The following is a 24733-nucleotide window of genomic DNA, read 5'->3' on the forward strand; positions in this document are numbered from 1 at the left end:
CTCATAGTCCTGTAAAACAACATTAGCCAACTATTAAAACAAGGCCTCAGAGCAGATCTGTAGCCAGAAACCAGGACACCCAAACAGGCAGCGAGTACTCCTTATATCTGCAATCACATGCCACCTCTCCCGTTCTGCCTACATAATCAGCAGGTACATATAATAGGTATAGCTCTATTCACTGTGACTATCATGGGCAGTCTGGCCCTTGGAAGCAAGCTGGGTTCAGCCTTGCCCATGACCTAGCAACTAACCTTCAGCCTCTCTTATGAGCTGGTAACTAAGAGCTAATTAGTGACCCCAGCTGTGTGTAATGGGGATTAATTAGAAACTGCCCCCAATTAGTCATGCTTCTCATGCAGGGTGTGATTGATTAACTGCCTCCTAGCCTAAAGAGATGGAGCTAGACTTTGAATAGAGCTGTGAAGCAAGCTGAGAGAAAGAGGCCCTGCAGGAGGGGAAACAAGGGGAGTGCTCCTCTGAGAAGAGACAGACTGAAAGATCCCCAGAGGGTAGAGCAGGTTCCTGTATGATGAACTAGGGCTTAATGAGGAGAAGAGCTGAGAGTCGTATGAAAGAAGCACTGCACCAGCCTATGGATCAGCAAAGCTGTCAAAATCCCTGGGGAAGGGAGGCTGCAGAGGAATCCAGCTATAGGAGGAACAGAGGATATTGGAGCCTGACAGGGGCAGAAGAACTAGTAGTTTGGAGTATTTGATTTTGGATGTGGAGCTGGATTTTTAGCTAACCCAGGAAGGGGACTGAACAGTGCATGAATTGACAAAAGGGCTGAGCAACAGCAGACCTGGGAAGGGAGTCTAGAGAGGGACCAGCAGAGCAAGTGACTGTCAGAGAAAATGTTGGAGGTAAAGTCTCAGCAATACTCTGTCTGGGCACAGAGGGTTGCACCAGAGAGAACGATGTTCTTCAGGGATACACAAGCCTCATCCCTAGCCTAGCCCCTGGGCAGGCTGGGGTGGGGGGAATTGCTCTGTACCCCTGGAAGAGAGAGAGCCTCTTGCAGAAGGAGTGGGGCTGGGTCAGGTAGCACTCAGTGTTGCCCAGAGTGTACCTTCAGCAGCAATTTAAAGGGCCTAGAGCTCCAGCCACTCCAGTAGCAGTAGCAATGACAGGGAGCTCTGGGCCCTCTTGTATTGCCAGGCCCTGCAGCGGTTGCCCCTAGAGTTGCCAGATGGTTTAACCAAACATACTGAACATCACCTGCCCTCCCCCCCCAAAAAAGGGGGGGGGATTCTGTTGGGGGAGGGGGAGACCAAAGTTGTTGAGCAAAAAAATTACAAAATAAAACAGGATGGCTTGCAGAGTCAGAATAGGGATAGAAACAGGGAGCAGTTGAGCACTAAGACCCAGGGAAGACATTGCTTCCCCTTGGTCTTTAGGCTTTTTGCTGGTGGCCATTTTGTGTTCTTGATCAAGCCAGAACACAGCTTCCCTGTGGAACCAGGTAAGCAGAGGGTTGGGGCAGATGCTGGGGGCTGGGCCTAGTTGCCAAGTTTGTCATAGGGTTGCCAGTGCTGGTATTGTCTGAATTTTTTTTTTTTTTTTTTACCAGACAGGAGGCGAAAATTCTGGACACCTGGCAACCCTAGTTGCCACTTTGCCCCCCTTCCTCCTGCCTTGCCCTCCATTGGTGGGCCTGCTCATCCCATTGTGTTTAAAGGCATCAAAGTAGAGTAAAATTTTGAGAACTGCCTAAGGGTATGTCTACACTGCACTAGGGTTGCCTGGTGTCTGGTAGTTGCGGCCTGTCTGGTTTAAAAAAAAAAACACCCTAGAAAATACCGGACATATAAAATGTCTGGTATTTTCTGTTTTTCTCAGATGGAAGGCTGCTCGGGACATCTTCCCTTGCCACGTCTGGCGGGGGCAGGGGGAGCGTGGGGATTTAAAGGCGCAATGACTTTTTGTTGTGGCTTTTTTTTCCTTAACTCTAGTCTATTTTTTTTTTCCTCAACCAATTTTTTTCCGCCATCTTCAGTATTTCTTGTGAAAGTATCTGGCAACCCTATACTGTTGGGAGTGAGCTGCCTAGCCGAGGCAGACATGCTAGTTAGGCTTAGTTATGTTAAAAGTAGCTATGTAGATGGTGCAGCCCAGCAGGGGTGGCCTGTGAGCCTAGGCAAACTAGGCAGTTGCCTAGAGCGCCACTGGTCCAGGTGCCTGATGATGACGTCATGGTGACGACTGTGCGGGGGTGGGCGCCAGCTGCCGCACTCAGCCTCAGCCGCTCCTGCAGCCCAGGCTGTCAGGCGTAGGAGCCCAGATCGGGTTCACAGAACCAAGAGCTGCCGCCTGAGCTGCCATATCTCAACAGTTATTTTCAGCACACTAACATGTGCCCTGACATCCCAAGTTTGTCTACCTGGGGTGGGAGGCATGTTCCTGCTGTAGACATACCCTGAAGGACTTAGGAGCCAAAACCTCCAAGTCACTTTTGAAATTTGAGACCAGAAGCATTAGACACTTCTGAAAAATTTTCCCCTTGACTTAAAACAGGGTCTCCTATTGCAGAAAAATATTAATGGGAAAAAAATTATTTCTCAAATTCAAATCTTTTTGACGAGTTCTATACCAGAGTAGCTAACTCAATGTTTAGACAAATTGAGGTTCTACAGACAGAATCAGTGGGAATAGAACCCAGGACTTTCTGGACCAGCTTTTTGAACTAGTCTTTTGGTGCAGTTACTTTACTCAGACTGTCAGCAGACCGTGCTTCATTATAACCATGTTGGGACTGTGGTGGGTTGGGTTTGGGGTACAAACCAAAGCATCCTTCATTACCATCAGTAATGATGCTAGCCTAGCCCACTTCCTCCTACCACACTTTTGCAGAGCTTGGCTATTTGGGTCAAGCAGTGGAGACAGGCTTTGTTCTTTCATGGGTAGCAGATAACACTCAGAACTGGATCCTAATCCTGTCACAGCCTGGGCTCTAGTAAATGATCTGCTGATGTAAGGAGCCTCTCAGTAGGTGTTTCATAATGGCACTGCTGCCCCTGGTGTCTGAACCACAGACACGGCCCTGCCCAAACTCCTATTGACTTCAAAATACAAACCAAGCTACTTGGAAAAAAGAGGTTAAAAAAATCCACAGTAAAAAAATATCTGACCTACAGTAGCACCTCCAGGCCTAAGATGCTTGGCTCTTTGTTAACAACAGTCTACAGCCTCTACAGAGAAAGAAAAGGCAGCAAGAGGTGAAGTGACTTGCTCAAGGTCCTGTAGCAGGTTAGTGGTAGAGCTCAGAACAGAACCCAGATACCTTGAGTTGCACTGCCTCATAGCCTTTGGGCCACTTCGCATCTGTGTACAAAATCCCTGCAAAGAGGAAACAATTATGGTAAGGAAGGGAATAGTGCTAACAAGAACACCTACCGCTAAACCAAAAAGAGAGCATTTGCTTTCAGGTTCTTACCTTACTTTCTGGCTACGTCTACACTGGCATGATTTTCCGAAAATGCTTTTAATGGAAAAGATTTCCGTTAAAAGAATTTTTGGAAAAGCACGTCTAGATTGGCAGGATGCTTTTCCGCGAAAGCACTTTTTGCGGAAAAGCGTCCATGGCCAATCTAGACACGGTTTTCTGCAAAAAAGCCCCGATCGCCATTTTCGCGATCAGGGCTTTTTTGCGGAAAACAGTTCTGTGCTGTTTACACTGGCCCTCTTGCGCAAATGATTTGCGCAAGAGGGCTTTTTCCCGAACAGGAGCAGCACAATATTTCCGCAAAAACACTGACGATCTTACATGAGATCGTCAGTGTTCTTGCTGAAATTCAAACGGCCAATGTAGACAGCTGGCAAATTTTTCTGCAAAATCACATGATTTTGCAGAAAAACTTGCCAGTCTAGACACAGCCTCTAAGCATTTTTAAGGAAGAGGGAGTGAATTGAAGCCTTTCTGGAGAGCTCTGCTGCCCCCTAGTGGTGACGAGGCAGTGGTGCCAAGGAAATCAGCTTCAGAAAACTGTCGTGAGGGTCTCCTTTGGGCATAAACTTTGCGCAAAGAGCGCACGCCTTAAAGTCCTGTGGCCCTGGCATTCCTCACCCCCAAAGGGGGAGAAGAAAAAGAGATGCTAACTATCTAACTAATTGAACTATTTAGAACTATCTACAATGCTAAGAGAAACGGGAATTATTAACTGAACTAACAGACACGCTCTAATGACCGTCACGGGCGGTAAGAAGGAACTGAGGTGGGGGGAGCGCCGGCAGGGGTACTTATGCCCCGCAATGGCAGCGCAACTCTAGGGGGTGCCCTGCTGGCACTATGGGTACCACTAGGGAAAAGGCTCCAGAAGATGTGGTGCGCACACCTAATTTGAATGGACATGAGCAACCACTTGAAGTTATTCCTCTCCCCATGAGGAATAAGCCCTCTTGCGCAAAAGGTCTTCCACAAGAAGGCAGTGTAGACAGGCAACATGAATTTCTTGAGCAAAAAACCCCTATGACTAAAATGGCCATCAGAGCTTTCTTGCACAAGAGAGCGTTTACACTGGCATGGATGCTCTTGCGCAAAAGCACATCTCTTGTGCAAAAGCATATGCCAGTGTACACGCTCTGTTGCACAACTACTTTAACGCAAGAACTCTTGAACTAAAGAGTTTTTGCGCAAGATCATGCCAGTGTAGACGTAGCCTTCTGGTTTCCAGTGATCTGAAAGCATAAGGCCAGGTATACACTTAAAATGTAGATCAACCTGGTTAAGTCACTGAAGCACCAGAATACATCTGACCTAAACCCCAGGGTAGACACAGCTAGATCAGTGGAAAAAAATATTCTATCAACCTAGCTAGCCTCTCATAGGGTATGTCTACACTACAAAGTTAATTCAAACTAACAGACATTAGTTCGAATTAACTTTGATAGGTGCTACAGTAGCAAACCGCTAGTTCAAACTTAATTCGAACTAGAGGAGCACTTAATTCGAACTAAGTAAACCTTATTCCACGAGGACTAACGCCTAGTTCGAATTAAGTAGTTCGAATTAAGGACTGTGTAGCCACTTAGGGTATGTCTACACTACAGAGTTAGTTCGAACTAACTTAGTTCGAATTAGTTAATTCGAACTAAGCTAATTCGAACTAACGCATCTAGAACTAAAAACTAGTTTGAATTAGCGGTTTGCTAATTCGAACTAGCATGTCCACATTGAGTGGACCCTGAACAGGGCTTAAGGATGGCCGGAAGCAGTGCCGGCAGGGCATCAGAGGAGGACTTAGGGTGTGTCTAGACTACCTAGTTTTGTCGACAAAAGTGGACTTTTGTCGACAAAACAATACCAGCATCTACACTACCGCGGAGTTCTGTCGACATAACGTCGACAGAACTCCGCGGTTTTGTCGACGCTGGTATACCTCATTTTACGAGGCATAACACTTTCTGTCGACAGAACTCTGTCGACAGAAGGTGTTATTGCCTGTAACACTGCGTCCAGACTACGGAGTTCTGTCGACAAAGCAGCTTGCTTTGTCGACAGAACTCCATGTGTCTGGACGCAAATTGTCGACGGAAGTTTTGTCGACAGTATCTGTCAACAAAACTTCTGTCGACAAAACGCGGTAGTCTAGACGTACCCTTAGAGTGCGGAGATGCTGTCTCAGGCTAGCTGAGGGCTGCACTTAAAGGGACCCAACCCCCACCCCAGACAGACAGTTCTCAGGGGTGCCCTGCTTGCAAACCAGTCCTGGCTTGGAGTGCCCAGAGTACCCACACTGGGCACATCACACCACTCGGCCATCAGCCCGGCTGCACTTGCCGCAGGCTGCCATCTGGGGAGAGGGGGCAATTGGGGGGCTGCAGGAGAGCTTCCACCCCCAGAAGCCCGCAGAGCCAGCCCAGTCCTCCCCATGGGGGGCTCGTGCCCCATTCCTCCCTCACCTCCTTCCACTTACCCTTCCCTAGCCCCCCTTCCTGATGTACAAAATAAAGATAACGTTTCTTCCAACATTGACTCTGTCTTTATTGAACAAAACTGGGGGAGACTGGGAAAAGGAGGTGAGAGAGGGGAAGAGAGAGGCTGGGAGAGGGGAGGGCAACTAACATGATCAGGGGTTGGGAACAGGTCCCATATGAAGAGAGGCTACAGAGACTGGGACTATTCAGCTTAGAAAAGAGGAGATGGAGCGGGGACAGGATAGAGGTCTCTAAAAGCAGGGGTTGGGTGGAGAGGGTGCATTCAGAAAAGTTCTTCCTGAGTTCCCATAAAGAAGGACTAGAGGACACCAAAGGAAAGGAATGGGTAGCAGGCTTCAAACTAGTAAGAGAAAGTTGTTTTTCATAAAGCAAATAGTTAACCTGTGGAACTCCTTGCTGCAGGAGGCTGTGAAGGCTAGAACTAGAACAGAGTTTAAAGAGAAGTTAGATAAATTCATGGAGGCTGGGTCCATGGAGTGGTATTAGCCAGGGGGTAGAAATGGTGTCCCTGGCCTCTGTTTGTGGAAGGCTGGAGATGGATGGCACGAGACAAATGGCTTGGTCATTATTTCGGTCCATCCCCTCCAGGGTACCTAGAGTGGGCTGCTGTTGGCAGACAGGTTACTGGGCTAGATGGACCTTTGGTCTGACCCAGTATGGCCGTTCTTTTGTTTTTATGTTCTAAGCTCAAGGCTCGGGGGTCTCACTGGACCACCTTGATTTTCATGCAAACCTGTTCCTGGGTGGTCAGGCTGGCAGCTATCCTGCCCTAGACGGCCACTTTCCTGTGCCTAGTGCGGAGATCGTGGATGAGGTTCACGATGTCTGCACTAGCACAGGAAGGTGCCCGCCTCTTGCGGTCCCGGGCAAGCTCCCGGGAACCGCCAGCCTGGTCCCGGGAAGAGGGGGTGGGCTGGGGGACATCGGGTGGGTGGCTCTGTGCCGTGCCAGGTGCAGGGTCTGCTGGCTGGGTACTGGCAGGCTTGCACCTGGCACGGGCACCGTAGCCAGCCCGTGCCCCTTTAAGGGCTCCAGGGCCGGGAGGGGGGCAGACGAGTTTCCCTGGTGTTGGCCAGAGTGGCCACCAGGGAAAGCTGGGAAGGGCTAGCCTCCCACTAGTTCGAATTAAGGGGCTACACACCCCTTAATTTGAACTAGTAAGTTCGAACTAGGCTTAATCCTCGTAAAATGAGGTTTTCCTAGTTCGAACTAAGCGCTCCGCTAGTTCGATTTAAATTCGAACTAGCGGAGCGCTAGTGTAGCGCCTATGAATGTTAGTTCGAACTAACGTCTGTTAGTTCGAACTAACATTGTAGTGTAGACATACCCCCAATTTGAACTAGTGGGAGGCTAGCCCTCCCCAGCTTTCCCTGGTGGCCACTCTAGGCACCACCAGGGAAACTCTTCTGCCCCCCTCCCGGCTCCAGAGCCCTTAAAGGGGCATGGGCTGGTTATGGTGCCCGTGCCAGGTGCAAGCCTGCCAGCACCTAGCCAGCAGACCCAGCACCTGGCACGGCTTGAGCCAGCCACCCAGCCCTCCGCCTCTTCCTGGGACCAGGCTGGTGGCTCCCAGGAGCCTGCCAAGGTCTGCAAGAGGCGGGCGCCCACCTGGTCTAGTGCGGACATCGTGGACCTCATCCACGACCTCCGCACTAGGCACAGGAAAGTGGCCATCTAGGGCAGGAGAGCTGCCAGCCTGGCCACCCAGGAACAGGTTTGCATGAAAATCAAGGTGGTCCAGTGAGACCCCCGAGCCCTGAGCTTAGAACATAAAAACATAAGAACGGCCATACTGGGTCAGACTAAAGGTCCATCTAGCCCAGTAACCTGTCTGCCGACAACAGCCCACACTAGATACCCTGGAGGGGATGGACCGAAACAATGACCAAGCCATTGGTCTCGTGCCATCCCTCTCCAGCCTTCCACAAACAGAGGCCAGGGACACCATTTCTACCCCCTGGCTAATACCACTCCATGGACCCAGCCTCCATGAATTTATCTAAATTCTCTTTAAACTCTGTTCTAGTTCTAGCCTTCACAGCCTCCTGCAGCAAGGAGTTCCACATGTTGACTATTTACTTTGTGAAGAAGAACTTTCTTTTATTAGTTGAAGCCTACTACCCATTCATTTCATTTGGTGTCCTCTAGTCCTTCTATTATGGGAACTAATGAAGAACTTTTCTTTATGCACCCTCTCCACACCACTCGTGCTTTTATAGATCTCTATCATATCCCCCCTCAGTCTCCTCTTTTCTAAGCTGAAAAGTCCCAGTCTCTTTATCCTCTCTTCATATGGGACCTGTTCCAAACCCCTGATCATTTTAGTTGCCCTCCCCTCTCCCACCCTCTCTCTTCCCCTCTCCCACCTTTTCCCAGTCTCCCCAGAGGTTAACCCCCCTTCCCCTGTTTTGTTCAATAAAGAGAGTTTCTATTTTTGAACACACGTGTCCTTTATTTTGTACATCAGGAAGGGGGGCTAGGGAGGGGTAAGTGGAAGGAGGTGAGGGAGGAATGGGGCACGAGGCCCCGATGGGGAGGACTGGGGAGGCTCTGCGGGCTCCTCGGGGTGGAAGCTCTCCTGCAGCCCCCCGACTGACCCCCCTCCCGGATGGCAGCCTGCGGGAAGTGCAGCTGGGCTGATGGCCGAGTGCTGTGATGTGCCAAGTGTGGGCACTCAGGGCACTCCAAGCCAGGAATGCTTTGCTGTCCTCCATCGAGTTAGACAAGCGAGCGGGGAACCCCTGAGAACTGTCTGTCCGGGATGGGGGTCGGGTCCCTTTAAGCACAGCCCTCGGCTAGCCTGAGACAGCAGCTCCACGCTCTATGTCCTAATCTGATGCCCTGCCGGCACTGCTTCCGGCCAGCCTTAACCTCTGTTCAGGGTCCACTCAATGTGGACATGCTAGTTCGATTTAGCAAAATGCTAATTCGAACTAGTTTTTAGGTCTAGATGCACTAGTTTGAATTAGCTTAGTTCAAATTAACTAATTCGAATTAAGTTAGTTCTAATTAGTGCTGTAGAGTAGACATACCCATAGGGAAGGTTATCTACATTAATGGAAAATGCTTTTTGTTGGCATTATCTGCAGCTTCACTGCTGTACGTTTCAGAAGACTAAGTGTGTTTATCTGTTTCTGGAAAAACAAGGAGCCTTGAGGCACCTTAAAGACTCAGAAATTTATTTGTACATCAGCATGGAGCAACCATTACTCCAGCAGTCTCTGTTAGGTAGTTGTGTAACTTTCAAAACAAGTAGTTCTGTGGCACCTCAGGCACCTCTCTCGATAAAAAAGTTTTTCCTGCTGGAGGACAGAATGTCGTCATCACATCACCAGGCTCTCTCAGAGAAGCAAAAGCGGCCAGAGAGAGGGGGATAGACAAGTGTAGCGAGTAGAGGGTGCAGCTCCCTAGAGTGTGCATGGAGGGGAGGGGGTACATCAACACAGCACTATTATTTTGAAATAACTAGCGTTATTTTGAAAAAGTGAGCGTCTACACAGCAAGCCCGTTATTTTGAAATAAATTCTGTAACCCTCATTTTACAAGGAATAACACCTACGCTGAAATAGTTATTTCAAAATAGGGGTGTGTACACAGTGCAGATGTGGTTATTTCGAAGTTAGTGGCCTCCAGGGCTTCCCACGGGTGCACTGCTGGCCATTTTGTCCACACTCATCAGGACTCTCTAGTTCCCCTTCCCCGGCAGGCTTTAAAGGTGCAGCCTCAGGGGAAACAGTGTGTGGCACACAGCAGCTCCGAGATCTGCCAACCCTGCTGCTATGGCAGACCAGATCACTGCACCTGAGCCCCCATGGTTGTCAGCACAGCTGCAGGCAGCTCCCCAGCCCCTGACTGGGGGTGGAAGAGGTGGACTCTATCCTGGTCTGGTGCAGAGATCCTGGTTCTCATTGAGATCTGGGAAGAGAAGGCGAACTTCCAGGATCTCCATACCACACGCAGGAATGAGGACATTTATGGCCAGATGGCCAACAGCCTGGGGCTGAGCGGACACATCTACACCCAGGAGCAGGTGCAGATGAAGGTGAAAGAGCTCAGGCAGGCCTATACTAAAGTCAGGGAACACAGCTCCCACTCGGGGTGGCATCTCAGAGCTGCCAATGTTACGACTTCCTCCGCCGCATTCGGGGGGAGGGGGGGATCAGTCCCTTCCCTCTACCCTCACTTGTGGACTCTGGCGGGAGATGCCCATTGTCACCTTCTGAGAGGGAAGGCCTACAGCTGAGGAGAAGGAAGAGCAGGCCACAGGGTCCACAATGCCGACCAGCCAGGATTTCACCCTGTTCTTGGAGCTGTTACCACCCTCCCAGGATGTTGCCCAGAGATTGGACGATGCAGCAGAAGGCCCATTAGGTGAGCTCCAGGACTGCCCCTAGAAACACCCAGGGGACCTCCTCACTCAGCCTTCTCAGCCAGGCCTTTATGCCGCAGCCTGTGCACGTGGGTGCACATGGAGCACCAGTCTGAAGCACACAGTCCCAGGACCCTTGTGCTTAGAGGGTTCCTTCACAGGCCTTCCTTAGTCCCGACTCCATGGTGGGACATCCTCCCACCACAAGCCACCACTAAGGAGGCTGGGGTCCTGGACACACACACAGCAGTGCTGCACACAGCATGTGGTTAGGCCTGCACTCTTGAGCAGCATCTGCTCGTAGGCAAGCACGGTGAGGCAGAGAACACAGGCCCTGCTAGGGGAGCCTGCTGAGAAGGGAAGGAAGTGGAGGGGTCCCCAGTATCCCCCTCCCTGGCAAGAGGGGTCTGCCACACACACACCTTAAATGTGGGTTTGAGTTACTACGCCTCCAACTTGTGATGCTTCCCCTGGAACGAATCGCGTTGCAAGTTAGGGGCCTCCTGAACTGGAATTCCAAGCCCTGCAGGACAGAACCCATTGAACACAGTTGCTGGACCACGGATGTTTAATCTGTTGTTTCTTCCAAATGTTTGGGTTAATTGTAGTGCTGAAAACCTGCCAACTCTTCCTACTACCTCAAAGACCTCATTTTTCAGATGGACTCAGCATTTTCTACTTCTATTAAATTTGAATGGAGTTTGAATGCTCCCCACCTCTGACATGAAGATTTAAGAATGCTGATCAGTGTTTAGATATGTCCTTCATTTAATCTCGCTTAATGCTTCTCCCTGAGCAACAAAGGTCCTATCCTATGTTGCTTTTGTTATTCTCCCACTCCTGGAGATCTCAACATGTCAGAACTAACAATGTTATTCTCTCAAGGGCCACAAGAGGTCAATGTTGACCAAAGCTATACTTGTCACTAGTTAAACCTGTGCTGTCTGAAGAACCAAACATGAATGGATCCATGAGTTGATTTCAGCGCTCTCGGACTCCCAACTACACCCCTTCCTTGACACACGCAGCATCTCAAGCAAATGCTGTAGTAATATGGTTACATAACATTGTGACTGATCACTCCAAAGCTGCGTCTAGACTGGCATGATTTTGTGCAAAATCTTGCTGCCTGTCTACACTGGCCGCGAGTATTTGCACAAGAACACTGACTTTGTAATGCACAAAATCAGTGGTTCTTGCGCAAATACTCCGACGTTCCCGCTCAGGGATAAGCCCTCTTGTGTAAGTATTCTTGTGCAAGAGGCCTGGTGTAGACAGCCACGTTAATTTCTTGCGCAAGAAAGCCTGATGGCTAAAATGGCCATCGGAGCTTTCTTGCGCAAGAGAGCGTCTACACTGGCACAGATGCTTTTGTGCAAAAGCAAATCTTTTGCGTCTAGGCATATGCCAGTATAGACGCTCTCTTGCACAAATACTTTTAACAGAGAAAGTTTTCCATTAAAAGTATTTGCGCAAAATCATGCCAGTCTAGATGCAGCCCTAATGTTTGCTGCTAAAAGTTTAAACCTACCAATAACATAGGCTGCCTCTCAAATTCATTCCCTTTGCGTGTCCCCCAGAGCTTTACTTTGGTTAGCTTCAGGCAGCAACAGCAGCTGATCTAGTTGTACAGGCCCTTTGACTGATCCTCGTGGGAATGTTATTCCGGAGCAGGGACAAGGCCCCTCAATGGGCCAAATCCTCAGTCACTGTGACTCCACTGAAGGTATGTCCATTTACACCAGCCAAGCATCTGACACTAGTTTTCTATTTTGAAATAAAAGTGTTTATCTGCTGAGAGATCTGGGCCATTAGAGGTCCATTTGTTAATAAATACAGAAAAAACCCCAAAAGGGATGATCTATTCTCTCTCTCTGAAGAGCCCTCAGTCACAAGACATGAAATTTGTTTAAAAACTGAATCATGAAGGAATTTCCTCCTCTGAGGCTACAGGGCTGAATCTAAAAAGACATAAGGGAGTTGCTGTCTTCAGTAGATCATGTGAAATGCTGCCAATGTCAAAAACAAACACACTAATCTTTGGTCTGAATAAAGGCCTTTCAAAGCTTTAGGCAGTGAGTTTCATGGACCATCGTTGTTTTGAACACAATTTAAAAGGCAGTTTATTTTGGTTGTGATTATTACAATACAGGTATATCAAATCAGTAAAAGGGCCCAATTCTGTGACTTATTCCTACTGAAGCCAATAGGCCTAGGAAGCTGATGCCATCTGGTATGATTAAGCATTTGTTACCCTGGCTCCAGTGAACTCAGAGGGAGTTTTGCTTGCCTCTGACATCTAAAGGGCTAAGATTTCACCCAAAAAAATATCCAATTAAGCTTCCCAGACTTGATCCAGGGCCCAGTTTTGTAGACCCTACTCATGCAAATAAAGCTCTGCACAAATCAAGTCTTGTATTAACATTTATGAGGAAATGAGAGGCTTAGAGGACAAGATGACTTTTACATTTCCAGCCTCTAGGAAATCTAGCATTTTCCTAATTTCCTTTCAACATTTATACAGCTCAATCTGTACTCTTTGAAACACTATGCAGATTTCTTTTCTCAGACTTTAAATAGAGAATGAAAGACTGGAAAACAGGCACTTAAGCATTCCCACTGACATGAAAAAGACAATGCTTTAGTGCAGATCCAAATCCTGCCGATTGCAGCATGGATCTTGGGCCTCTAGTTAGACAGTACTCAACTCTGCACATTAATGTACCCTTTAAGATGAGAAAGCTGCACTTTCAAAGTGAATAATCATCTGAATACTCTTCCTTGTAACAGCATGGGGCAGACTCCCATGCTGGCCTGTATTTCTGATTGGGTTTGGTTTTTTACCCTTTTTCCATGAAGTTTTGTGCATCTCACTTTCATTACAGTTTAGGATTTTTCCTTTTCATTTCACTCAGGATATTCTATTGTTCAGAGTCCTCAATGCATGCAAATGTAACATCTCTACCATTACGAATTTTAACCAGAAAACTCTTCACTTGTTTATGGAAGCCTTGGCAGAAAGAGGCAATGGTAGATGGCCACCTATTCTTCTTCTTCCAAACTTGACTCTTTATGCATTATTCAAGCAAGTGTTCTCAGAAGTATATGTATAGGTACTATCAAAGAAGCACTAATGGGCTGAGTGACATTTGGTCAGCACTATGGATAGCAATGAGCTGATAATATGGATTTTGACTCTTCAGCTAATTAATGTTTGAGAAGTGGAAACTGCAGATGTCCAGCAACTTTATTTTACAATGTGCACACTCATATTAACTTGGTTACGCTACGTGGTTCAGATCAGCAAAATATTAAATAGGTAATTATACAACAGAACACAGAGATTGCTTTGGAAAATATCCTTAGGTAAGCATGAGGTTTTGTCCTCGGTATCACCTTGTTTCTGTGATAATGGTCAGCATATCCTTGAAACTGACAGTTTGAATTCACTTTCCTACTGTTATTACTAATTAACAAATTTCAACCTCTCCATTACTTTACTCTTGATAATTTTGTCCATCTTTCTGATACTTACACAGAGCAGGACTATTTTTCATCTCATACTGTTAGTAATTAGAAGTAACTCCATTAATACGACCAGAGTTACAGCTACACAAAACTAGTGTGGGAAGGGAATTGGCACCAGTGTTTTTAAAGCAAAGTTTTGAAGCCATTAGTTAGGCAAAACTTAAACGTATATCAATAAGTTCTTCTGATTAAGGGACTTCAGCTTTCGAACCATACTGCATAAATAACACAAGGGCTCAAATTCTGCTTAGAGCCATGTTCATCACTGAGTTAAATGTCTGTAACTGATTTATGAATTGATTTCTGCTAAGTACTGTACCATTATCCAAGAGCTTAATATTGAAGACCAGGTCCTTAGCTATGTAAACTGGTAAAGAGATACAAGACACACAGAGGAGAACTCAGTGGAGCTATATCACTTATTCCGAATCTGCCTTTACAGTATTTGTCAGCATGATACAAGACTGAATATATTAATCCATTCCTGCAGCTTTAAACACCCTAAACAGCTGCAAAATCATCTAGCAAACAAAGCCATGTTTTCTAGTTCAGAGTTTATTGAACTGCTTAAAGAAAAAACACAGATGAAAACTTCTCCTGAGTGAAATACAAGACGATTTAAGGAAATATATATGACGAGTCATATTCTAGGGTTTTTCTGCTTTGCTGAAAATGGTGCTGGGTCAGACATATACAACTTGATGGACTGAGTCACTAGAGATGGTTGGGAGCTCTCAAAAAGAATAAAACACTAAACAAAAAGCAATTAAGACATTCAACACATTTCAAGTTAAAGTTTTTGTATCTGTTACAGTGCTCTAACCTCTGTCCCTTCTACTTTAAACCTCTTCCTCAAAGCCAAACCTTTGATCTGCAAAGGTTGGGATAAGATTGCCTTCTGAGCCCATAAACACAACAATCTAATTCAAGGGGTTGTTCCTTTGAGACTTGAAGGTCTTGTCATCCCAGGAAGCCAAACTCTCCATCGCCACTTTACTACTCTGCTCTTTCCCACCAGTCTCTTCTACTGGCACATGTATTCTCCACCGGGCAGCTTTAAATGTAACAAACACACTCACAACAACTACAAAAACTGACACTAAAAGGGATGAGATCCACGTTGTCCACCACTTATATATGGAATCCTGTGCTCCAGGAACTGGCAAAACAAACAGAGAAAAAAATCAAAGATGCTAAACCTAAATACGGGTCTCAACCAATTCTGCACTAGTTTCCCCCTACTCCCCTCCGAACCCACTGGCTATAATGTCATTACCCAGGTTCTAAGTCAGCACAGAATGTAGCCCTCATATATTTAACCTTGATTGGGTTTGAATTTGTAAATTACTGGCTCAGATTGTAGGATGATGTCAGGTTGCTTTGCTGATGCACTTGGGCTGTACCTAAAGTTGACATAGCAGGACATGCAAGCAAAGATCACTCCAACATATGTGGAACTTCTAATGGCATAAGAGCAGCATAGATAGTCCTGGACTACTCATCTCCCTTATATCTTCCCTACACCTCACTGATCCCAACTTCTTGGGAAAATTGGCAGCCAGTGTAATTTAAGGTACGATGCTGGGCCAGGTACATCTACAGTGCACTCATAGAGGTGAATGCATAGAGCCCTGCAGATCCACAGATGGGAAGGTTACTAACCTTGTACAGTAACTGGAGTTCTTCGAGATTGTTGTCCCTGCAGGTGCTCCACCTTCAGGTGCGCCAGTGCTGCTGCACTATGGGTCAGAGACTTTTGATAGCAGTGCCCCCCCTCCCCTGGTTGGCTGTGCACGCAGAATGTCGGTGCACGGTGCTTGAAATGACCATCCCGAGCACACAGTCAACTGCTTCCTTACTTCCTTCTCTGACCTGGATGTAGTAGAGTCCGAACCAGAGGGGAGGAGGGTAGGTGGTGGAGCACCCACGGGGACAACCATCTCGAAGAACTCCAGTTACTGCACAAAGTGAGTAACCTTCCCTTCTTCTTCGAGGAGTGTTACCGTGGGTGCTCCACCTTAAGGTGACTACAAAACAGTATTCATGCTTGGTGGTGGGTGCTTCGGTAGTGTTGACTCAGTAACTGCGAGTATGGTCCGGCCAAAATGCATGTCTATGTCTGCAAATGACTGGATGGCGAAATGCTGCATGAATGTGAGCCCCATGTGGCAGCTTTGCAAATGTCTTCTGTTGGTATGCCCCTAAGGAAGGTTATTATTACTGCCATTACTCTTGTGGAATGAGCACGTATGGTTGCCAGAGGCGCCTTCTAGGATTTGTTGTAGGCTAGATGTATGCAACCCGAGACCAGTTTAGATAGCCTTTATTTGGATATTGGTAACCCCTGTGATCTCTCTGTAAATGACACAAAGGGTTGTGGAGATTTTGGAAAGGCCTCTGTAGATTTTATATAAAAGGCTATTGCCCTGCAGATTTCAAGGTTGTGTAGTGCCCTTTCTCTGTTGTCCTTAAGAGGTTTAGGAAAGAAGATGGGTAAGTATATGGGTTCATTGCAGTGAAAAGAGGTAAGTACTTTTGGGAGGAAGGGCGGGTTCGGAGGACCACCTTATCCTTATGAAATGTTGTGTATGGAGGGTCCGCCATTAATGCTCCTAGCTCCCCAATTCTTCTTGCAGAGGTAACTGCAACTAGAAAAGCGACCTTCATTGATAGGTATAGAAGGGAGAATGTAGCCAGTGGCTCGAAGGACTTGTCCACAAGTGCCCTGAGGCAGGGCCGGCCCGAGCCCTTTTGGCGCCCTGGGCCCGGGCGCACAGCACCATCCCCTAGGGCGAACGGCGCAAGCGTGCGCCAGCCATGGCTGCTGGTGTGCAGCCCGGAGCCCACCCCCGGGGGCGCATGGTTCATGCGCTGCCCAGCCTGGCCCAGCTAGCGCTGCTGGCACACGCGATGGGCCGTGCAGGGCCCCGCAGCCGTGGGGGGAAGGGCGCCATGGGGCCGGCACTGCGGGGCTGACGCTGCAGGAGCCAAGTGCACAGCTCCTGATGGCAGATGTAAGGGACACCGCGTGTCCCTTACAGCTGCCATCAGGCACCCCCATCGGTTGGCACCCTGGGCAGCTGCCTGGCTTGCCCATGCCTCTGTCCGGCCCTGCCCTGAGGATGTGGTTGAGATGTCTTGCTGGAATTGGGGTTTTTTGTAGTGGAAACAAATTGTGTAGGCCTCTGAGGAATCTTTTTATGGATGGGTGAGTGAGAGCTAAATAGCCTTGTACTGGTGGGTGTAGTGCCGCCATGGCGGCAAGATGTACTTTAATTGAGCTTACAATTGGTAATCCTGAGTTGTGTAGTTCTAGCAGGTGAGTACTTTTGGAACCCCTGCCTCTGATGGGGTGCAGTTCTGTTTTGAGCACCAGGTTGAGAACCTACGCCACTTTTATGTTTTTCTGATTGCAGGTCTGTGACAGTTCAGAAGAATTTGTCGTACTTCCTGAGGGTACTTCATTTCTGCGGACATCAGCCAATTAGCATCCACGCGTGAAGAGTGTGTGGATCTTTGGGTGGTGTATCTGCCCGTCTTGCTGTGTGAGCAGAGATCGGACTGGTGGGAGGCAGCACGGTGGATGTACACTCATCTGTAACAGGTGCCAGGTCTGCCTGGGCCAGCTCGGGGCTATGAGTATAACTTTGGCTCTGTCCTACTTGATTTTCAAGAGGGTGTGTTGGATCAGTGGAATTAATGGAAAAAGCATACAGGAGGGGTGCTGCCTATTTTATGCTGAACACATCCCCCAAAGATTGGGGCCCCAAGCCCACTGTGGAGCACTAATACGGGCAGCTCTTGTTTCTGTGGGTGGCAAAGAGGTCCATTATGGGAAAACCCTACGTCTGAAACAGATTGTTCAGTATGGTGGGGTTGATCTCCCACTCATGTTTTTGTGCGAAATTTCTGCTAAGGCAGTCCATGTGGATGTTGTCCTTGTCTGAGAGGTAGGTTGCAATCAGTGTTATGTTCCTCAGGATGCACAATTCCCACAGTTTCATTGCTTCACAACATAGCTGGTAAGATCATGCTCCCTCTTGTTGGCTGATGTAGTACATTGTTGTGACATTGTCCATCAATATCTGAACCGTTTTGTTCTGGATCATTGGTAGGAAATGGATGCATGCATTGCATACTGCCCGGAATTAGAGTACATTTATGTGCTTAGCCTCCTCCTTGTCCCATATGGCCTCCACAACCTGCTTGTCCAAATGGGCTTCTCACCCCTTTAGTGAGGTTTCTGTTGTGATTGTTAGCGTTGCAGGTGGTTGCTAGAATGGGACCAATTTGCACACGTTTTGGTGCAGTGTCCCCCACATGAATGTGGACTTTATTTTGTTGGCATGGAAAAGTTTCTGTTTATGTGGTGCAAGTAGGCTTGTATACTGTCCTTAACCAGGCCTGTAGCAGTTTCATGTGCAGTCGGGCATGTCGTACCACAAACGTAGCTGCTGCCATGTGTCCCAGTAGTTGTAGGCACTTCTGTGCTATTGTCGATGGGCTGGTGTTAGGGATATCAGGTCTTTGATTGTTGCGAACCTGTGTGCTGTGAGTGACACCATTGCTATTTTGTAATCCAAGTGTGCTCCTATGAATTCTATGTTCTGCGTGGGGGTGAGCACACACTTTTCCAGATTTAGCTGTAGGCCCAGAGTATCAAACAACTGTTCTGTTGGCTGTGACTGCCTGCTCTGTGTCACACACTGCGGTGCCTTTTAGCAGGCAATCATCTAGGTATGGGAATATGGTGATGCTGCCTTTCCGTAGGTGGGCCGCCACCACTGCCACTACCTTCGAGAAGACTCTTGGGGTGGTTGAGAGCCTGCAAGGCAACACTTTATATTGAAAATGTAAGTCCCTATAATGAAGCGAAGGAACCTTCTGTGGGCCGGATGTATCAAGATATGAAAATATGCGTCCTGAAGGTTGAGGGTGGACAGCCAAATTTCCTTTTCCAAGGTAGGAAAGATGGTGGCTGGGGTTTCCATCTTGAACCGTTGCTAGCAAACAAACCAAGTGAGTCTTCGGAGATCCAATATTGGTCTCCAACCCCCCGTTTTCTTGGTGGTGAGAAAATTGTGGGACTAGAATCCCTGCCCCTTGTGTGGTGGAACCTCTTCTATGGCCCCTAATTATCAGAGGTGTTGAGCCTCTTATGCGACCACATGCTTGTGTTCAGAGGGGTCCCTGAAAAAGAACAGGGAGAGGGGTTGGGAGTGGAGTTGGTAACGAATGGCATGCAGTAACCCATTTTGATGATCTTCAGCACCCACTTGTCTGTGCTGATGGTTCACCATGCTTGATAAAATGCAGCTAATCCACTGCCAAATATTGTACAGGGTTTGTACTGCTGCCTTGGAAATGTCGGTGCTGTCTGACCCTCGACCAGACCTTCATAACACCTGTGGTTGTGGGTTGTTTAGTAGCTGCCTGGTCAGAGGCTTGTCTGCACCTGTTCGGTCTTGGTTGGCATCTGTTGTTGTAGTGTCTTGGCTGTAGTTTAAACAGGATTGGTTTATCTCTGTGTAAAAGATCTTCCCTCTTTTCTTTTATTCAGAGGTGTGTGATGCCTAGTGTCTTCAGTGTGGCTCATGAGTCTTTCAGAATATGTAGCGAGGCATTGGTGGATTCAGCAAACAGCTTCGTGCCTTTGAATGATAGATCTTCAACCATGTACTGGACCTCCCTTGGGAAGCTTCAGAGTTGGAGTGACGAAGCACATCTAATGACGACTGCTGACACCAGGGATCTTGAGGCTGTGTCTGCTGAATCTAGTGTGGCCTGTAGGGCTGTTCTGGAGATTAATGCTCCTTCACTGATGTTTGCTTTGAATTGTTCTCTTCTATTGTCTGGAAGATCTTCAATAAAATTTGCAAGTTGATCGAATGTGTGATGTGTATACTTTGAGAGGAGGGCTACATAATCTGCAATTTGGAGCTGAAGGCTGGCTGATGAGTAATCTTCCTGCCCATTAGATCCAGGCATTTTCAGTCCTTATCAAAGGGGACTGTGCACATGCCCTGCTGTTTGCCCCTCTGATTAACTGTTTTGACCACTAGGGAGTTTGGCATGGGATGTGTGACTAGAAAGACTGCACCTTTGGGGGCCATGTAATACTTGCGGTCAGATCTTTTGCAAGTTGGTGGGATTGTGGCCAGCATCTGCCATATGGTTTTTGCAGGGTCCATGAGCGTTTAATTCATGGGAATCATGAGTCTGGCCTGTTGCAGAGCATGTAGAATACTCATCAGCTTATACTGAGTCTCGAGCATAGCTGTCAGAGATATTTCCAGTGTATCTGCCACACATTTTAAAAGTTCCTGAAATGATCTGAAATCTTCCCCCGCGTTTGGTGGTGAGGGCATGATTGTGTTGTCAGGCAATGAGGAAGAAAGGTGTGTAGGTGAGGACGAGTCTGATATTCACTCTGTTCCTGTGAAGTTGCCTTCCTCTTTGTTCTCTGAAAAATAGGATTGATCAGGAGAACAAGTACTGGGGACCTAAGGCTTGGGTGTCTGTGGCAGCTACAGATGCTAGGGCTGCTGCGCTCTATGTGCTGCCCACAGGTCCCAATATGGCCAGTTGGCTGGCATGGTTGGAGGGGGCATGGTTGGAGGGAACCATTGTGGTTGTTGCCACTGCTGCACTTGCTGCATTGGTTTGGGTGACAAAGTTCTGGGAGTAAGTATCTGCATAGGTTTGATGGCGTCATCATTGTCACTCCTTATGGACAGTACTGAGGTAGGTGTTGAGGAGACACTGTATTTTGTATTAGGGGTGCCATCAATCCCAAAGAATGGCATTCCTGGCACTGATGCCACCATTAGTTCTGCTGCGATGGTAAACTGAGGCAGCGTAGGTAGGGGGAAGGGAATGGGCACTGGCAGGATCTGGATCATTGGTACCAGCATTGTAGGTTGAGCCAGTGCTGGCTGCTTGTTAAGTGCTTTCATGCGCTTCCCTGGTGCCGAGGCCTCATGAGCTTGCTCAGCAGAGCTCGGTGCCAGTGCTGATTGAAGTCTTGTCTCTTTATGCACTAAAGGCACTTTCACTGGTGCCCGCATGGAGCTTGTCAGTGTTGGCGCCAAGCTCAGCAAGCGTGAGGAAGGTTGGATCTTCTCTTTGGAGTCTTGGCTTTTGTGGGTGCCAACCCCATTCCCCGTATGTTTCTCCTGCAACTTAGCAGCAGTAGGCACAGATGCGGGATTTCTATATGCCTGGTGCTTTCTGGGAGGAGAGTCAGAGCCTGATGAACATTGGGACCTCTTTTGGGGGAATTTTAACCCTGTCCTTATCCTTGGGGCTTAGGCAAATGGGAGCCCCCTTATCAGAAGCCTCCGCATTGGACATAAATCCAGGGGGCGAAGTCTTGTCTGGGTACGAGGACATCTTTGATGAGTTCTCAAGCTGGTCAATTTCAGGCAATGCGAGCACTGTTCTGTGTTGTGGTTCACAGCAATGGACGCACTCAACATGTCCAGGTACGAAACTGAGATTGACAATTTGCAAAATACACACTTTTTAAATCCTGGGAAGCCAGGCACGTCCCAGGAAGTGTTAAAATGTAAAAGGTCTCAGACGGTTGAGACTGGCAGTCTTTACACGCAGTGTAGATTGCGGCTTGTGAGAGAGCGGAGGAAAGAAATTCTCTGCTTTATTGTTCTTTTTTTTTTTTAAAGAAACAACAATCTCTAACTGGCTAATGCTAAAACTAACATTAAATGGCTAATTCTACTCTAAACTACTAACGTTTGTAATGGGGGCAACTGCTCTGCTGTGACTGAAGCCTACGGCAGTCAGAAAGGAACTGAGGCGGCAGTTGATTGTGCACGCGGGATGTCTGTTTCAAGCCTTGCACATCGGCATTCCGCATGCACAGCTGACCAAGGTGGGGCACTGCTATCAAAAGTCTCCGACCAACAGTGCTGCAGCAGCACTGGCACATCTTAAGGTGGAGCAGCCATGGGAACACTCTTTAAAGAAGAAATCTGCTTTATATCCACGAGTATCCGCATCTGCAGATGTAGATGCAGATATCCATGGCTCATTTTTGCGGATAAAGATGCGGATACAAAATTTTGTATTGCACAGGGCTCTATGATTGCAGCTTGAAAAGCTATACCTGCACAAGCTTTAATCTAGTCAGCATGGCTCAAATAGCAGGGAAGTTGTGGGGGTACAGACTAGCAACATCAGACCATACCCACGCTGGTTTCCAGTGGGTTTGTCTAGCCTGTGCTACTGCTTCTTTTGAGCCATGCTAGCTAGGTTAAAGCTAGTGTTGGTACATGTACACAAGCTATGATTACACCACTGCCTACACAGTGATATGCCCATGGTCCAGGATTAGGAGTGCATCGAGTCTGGTGTATCTTGTAAACACATTGGAGCTCCTCTCTATACCAACGCAAGACTCTGGCTGGGTGTAGGCAGTTCCTACAAAGGGAGAGGAATCCTGGTCAGGGTATGAAGCAGCAGATGAGCTTTGGAAAGCTGCACCTGAGGCATCTTTCTGGCATTTTGCTGTACAAGGCGCAACTGTATTCAAGGTGCACTCTCACCTGGGGCTCCCTTGCAGATCCAAGAAGCCCGTTCAGAGCAGGCAAAGGAAATGAAGGTTCCAGATGCGGGCTTAATTTGCACACATAAATCTTGAACTGCTCTGAAACCCCTGCAAAGTAAAACAAAGCACTTTTACAGATAGCTGCAGCGGCACAGGAGCGGCACAGAAGCCAAGCAAACAGAGCTGTAAACAGGGGAGTTTGAGTGGGAGTTCTGTTGGAGGGGCAGTGTGCTGGGAGAGAAGCTGAGCCCTGATTAGGGGGCGGGACTTCACTGATTAGGGGTCCTATAAAGGTAGCCTTCTAGTCAGGCAGTGGCACAGATAGCTGCAGCGGCACAGGAGCAGCAAACAGAGCTGTAAACAGGGGAGTTTGAGTGGGAGTTTGTAAAGGGAGTTTGGATTGTGGGACTTGTTTGGAGTTTGTTTTTGCTGTGGAGAGGGTGTTTTGGTTTGTTTTTGTGTTCACCGGACTAATAGGATTTTGGTGAGAAAGTAGATAAGACACAGAGGCATTAGTGGCCATGGCCCAAGTAGTAGAGAACACAAGGAGGATGATTGGATGTGGTAGCTGCGGTATGTACATGATTCTGGAGGGGGTACCTGAAAGGAGTTTTGTTTGCATGAAGTGCCGCCTCATAGAGCTGATGGAAGAAAAGATCCGAGGACTGGAGATGCAGGTGGAAACTCTGGTCGAGTTTAGAAGGGGGTTTGAGCAGATGATGGGGCAAAGGCATGATGTGGCTGAAGGGGAAAGCTTAGTTGAGCCAGATATGCAGATGGAAGCAGGATCAAGGGCCTCAGAGGGGGGACTGCTGGGCGAAGAAAATGGACAGTGGAAGCATGTGACTCAGAGGACCAAGCAGAGGAAAAGATGGGTCAGTGAAGGAAAAACAGAGCTCAAGAACAGGTATGTGGAGCTGGAAAATGTAGAAGGGGTACAGCAGGTAGATAATGAGGATGGAAGGGTAAGGAAGAAGAGAAGAGTGGCTAGTCCCATAGATAAAGGGGAAGACTTAATGGAGACAACACCAATAATGAGCATTACAAGGGAAAATAGGAATGGCAAGGACTTGCAGCCAGAGGAAGCTAGAGATAGACCAGAGAATTGCACTATCACTAGGAAAAGGCAGGTCTATGTGATTGGGGACTCCTTATTGAGAAGAATAGATAGGCCTGTAACCAGAGCTGATCCAGAGAATAGAAGGGTGTGCTGTCTGCCAGGTGCTAAGATAAGAGATGTGGAACTGAGGTTGAAGAGAATTATTAAGGGAGCAGGAAGGAATCCATTGATCATCCTTCATGTAGGAACAAATGATACGGCTAATTTCTCACTGGAACGAATTAAGGGAGACTATGCTAGGCTGGGGAGGATGCTCAAGGAAATTGAGGCTCAGGTGATCTTTAGTGGGATTCTGCCTGTTCCTAGAGAAGGGCAACTAAGATGTGACAGGATTATGATGATCAATAGATGGCTTAGGCACTGGTGCTATAAGGAGGGCTTTGGGATGTATGGTCACTGGGAGGCATTTATGGACAGAAGACTGTTCTCTAGAGATGGACTTCACCTAAGTAGGGAGGGAAATAGACTTCTAGGATGGAGGCTGGCTCAACTTATTAAGAGAGCTTTAAACTAGGAATTTGGAGGAGACGGTTGGGAGATGTCCAGGTAATCTCTACGCCAGATTTTAACACTGAGAGGGAGGAAAACGAAGTAAGAAAGGATATAGCTGGGGGTAGGAGAATGAACATGAGGAAGGGTGGGGTGGATACTAGTCTGATAGGTAATATTGGAGGTATAATGTCTGTGCCAAATTGGGTAAAGAATGTGAATGAGGCCAAACAGCAACAATTAAGATGTTTGTACACCAATGCGAGGAGCCTAGGTAACAAAAAGGAGGAACTAGAGCTATTGGTCCAGGAAGTGAAACCAGATATTATAGGAATAACAGAAACATGGCGGAATACTAGGCATGACTGGAGTACAGGTATTGAAGGGTATGTGCTGTTTAGGAAAGACAGTAATAAGGTTAAAGGTGGTAGAGTCGCATTGTATATCAAAGATGAGGTAGACTGTAAAGAAATAAAAAGTGATGGAATGGAGAAGACAGAGTCCGTTTGGGCAAAAATCACATTGGGGAAGAAAACTATCAGATCCTCCCCTGGGATAGTGCTTCGGGTGTGTTCTAGACCACCAGGATCCAATTTGGATATGGATAGAGACCTCTTTAATGTTTTTAATGAAGTAAATACTCATGGAAACTGTGTAATCATGGGAGATTTCAACTTTCCAGATATAGACTGGAGAACAAGTGCTAGTAATAATAATAGGGCTC

At 47.6% G+C, this 24733-nt stretch overlaps 1 protein-coding gene across 3 annotated transcripts in view; it reads right to left on the reverse strand.

Moving 5' to 3' along the window:
* Positions 1–14379: 14379 nt before the first annotated feature.
* LOC106732388 (uncharacterized) overlaps positions 14380–24733 on the reverse strand; it is a 137409-nt gene continuing 127055 nt past the window's right edge. For 2 of the 3 annotated variants that reach the window (XM_025187467.2, XM_075900291.1), the window contains 2 exons: positions 22399–22508; positions 14380–14993 (listed from right to left, as the gene is read on the reverse strand). In XM_025187467.2, the coding sequence (XP_025043252.1) occupies positions 14755–14993; positions 22399–22508 (349 nt within the window). In that variant the 3' untranslated portion in view covers positions 14380–14754. The remainder of the gene's footprint in view (positions 14994–22398; positions 22509–24733) is intronic. The other variant, XM_075900289.1, reaches the window with a different exon arrangement.

This window comes from Pelodiscus sinensis, chromosome 17, assembly GCF_049634645.1.
Source record: "Pelodiscus sinensis isolate JC-2024 chromosome 17, ASM4963464v1, whole genome shotgun sequence".
In the NCBI taxonomy this organism is placed as follows: domain Eukaryota; kingdom Metazoa; phylum Chordata; order Testudines; family Trionychidae; genus Pelodiscus; species Pelodiscus sinensis.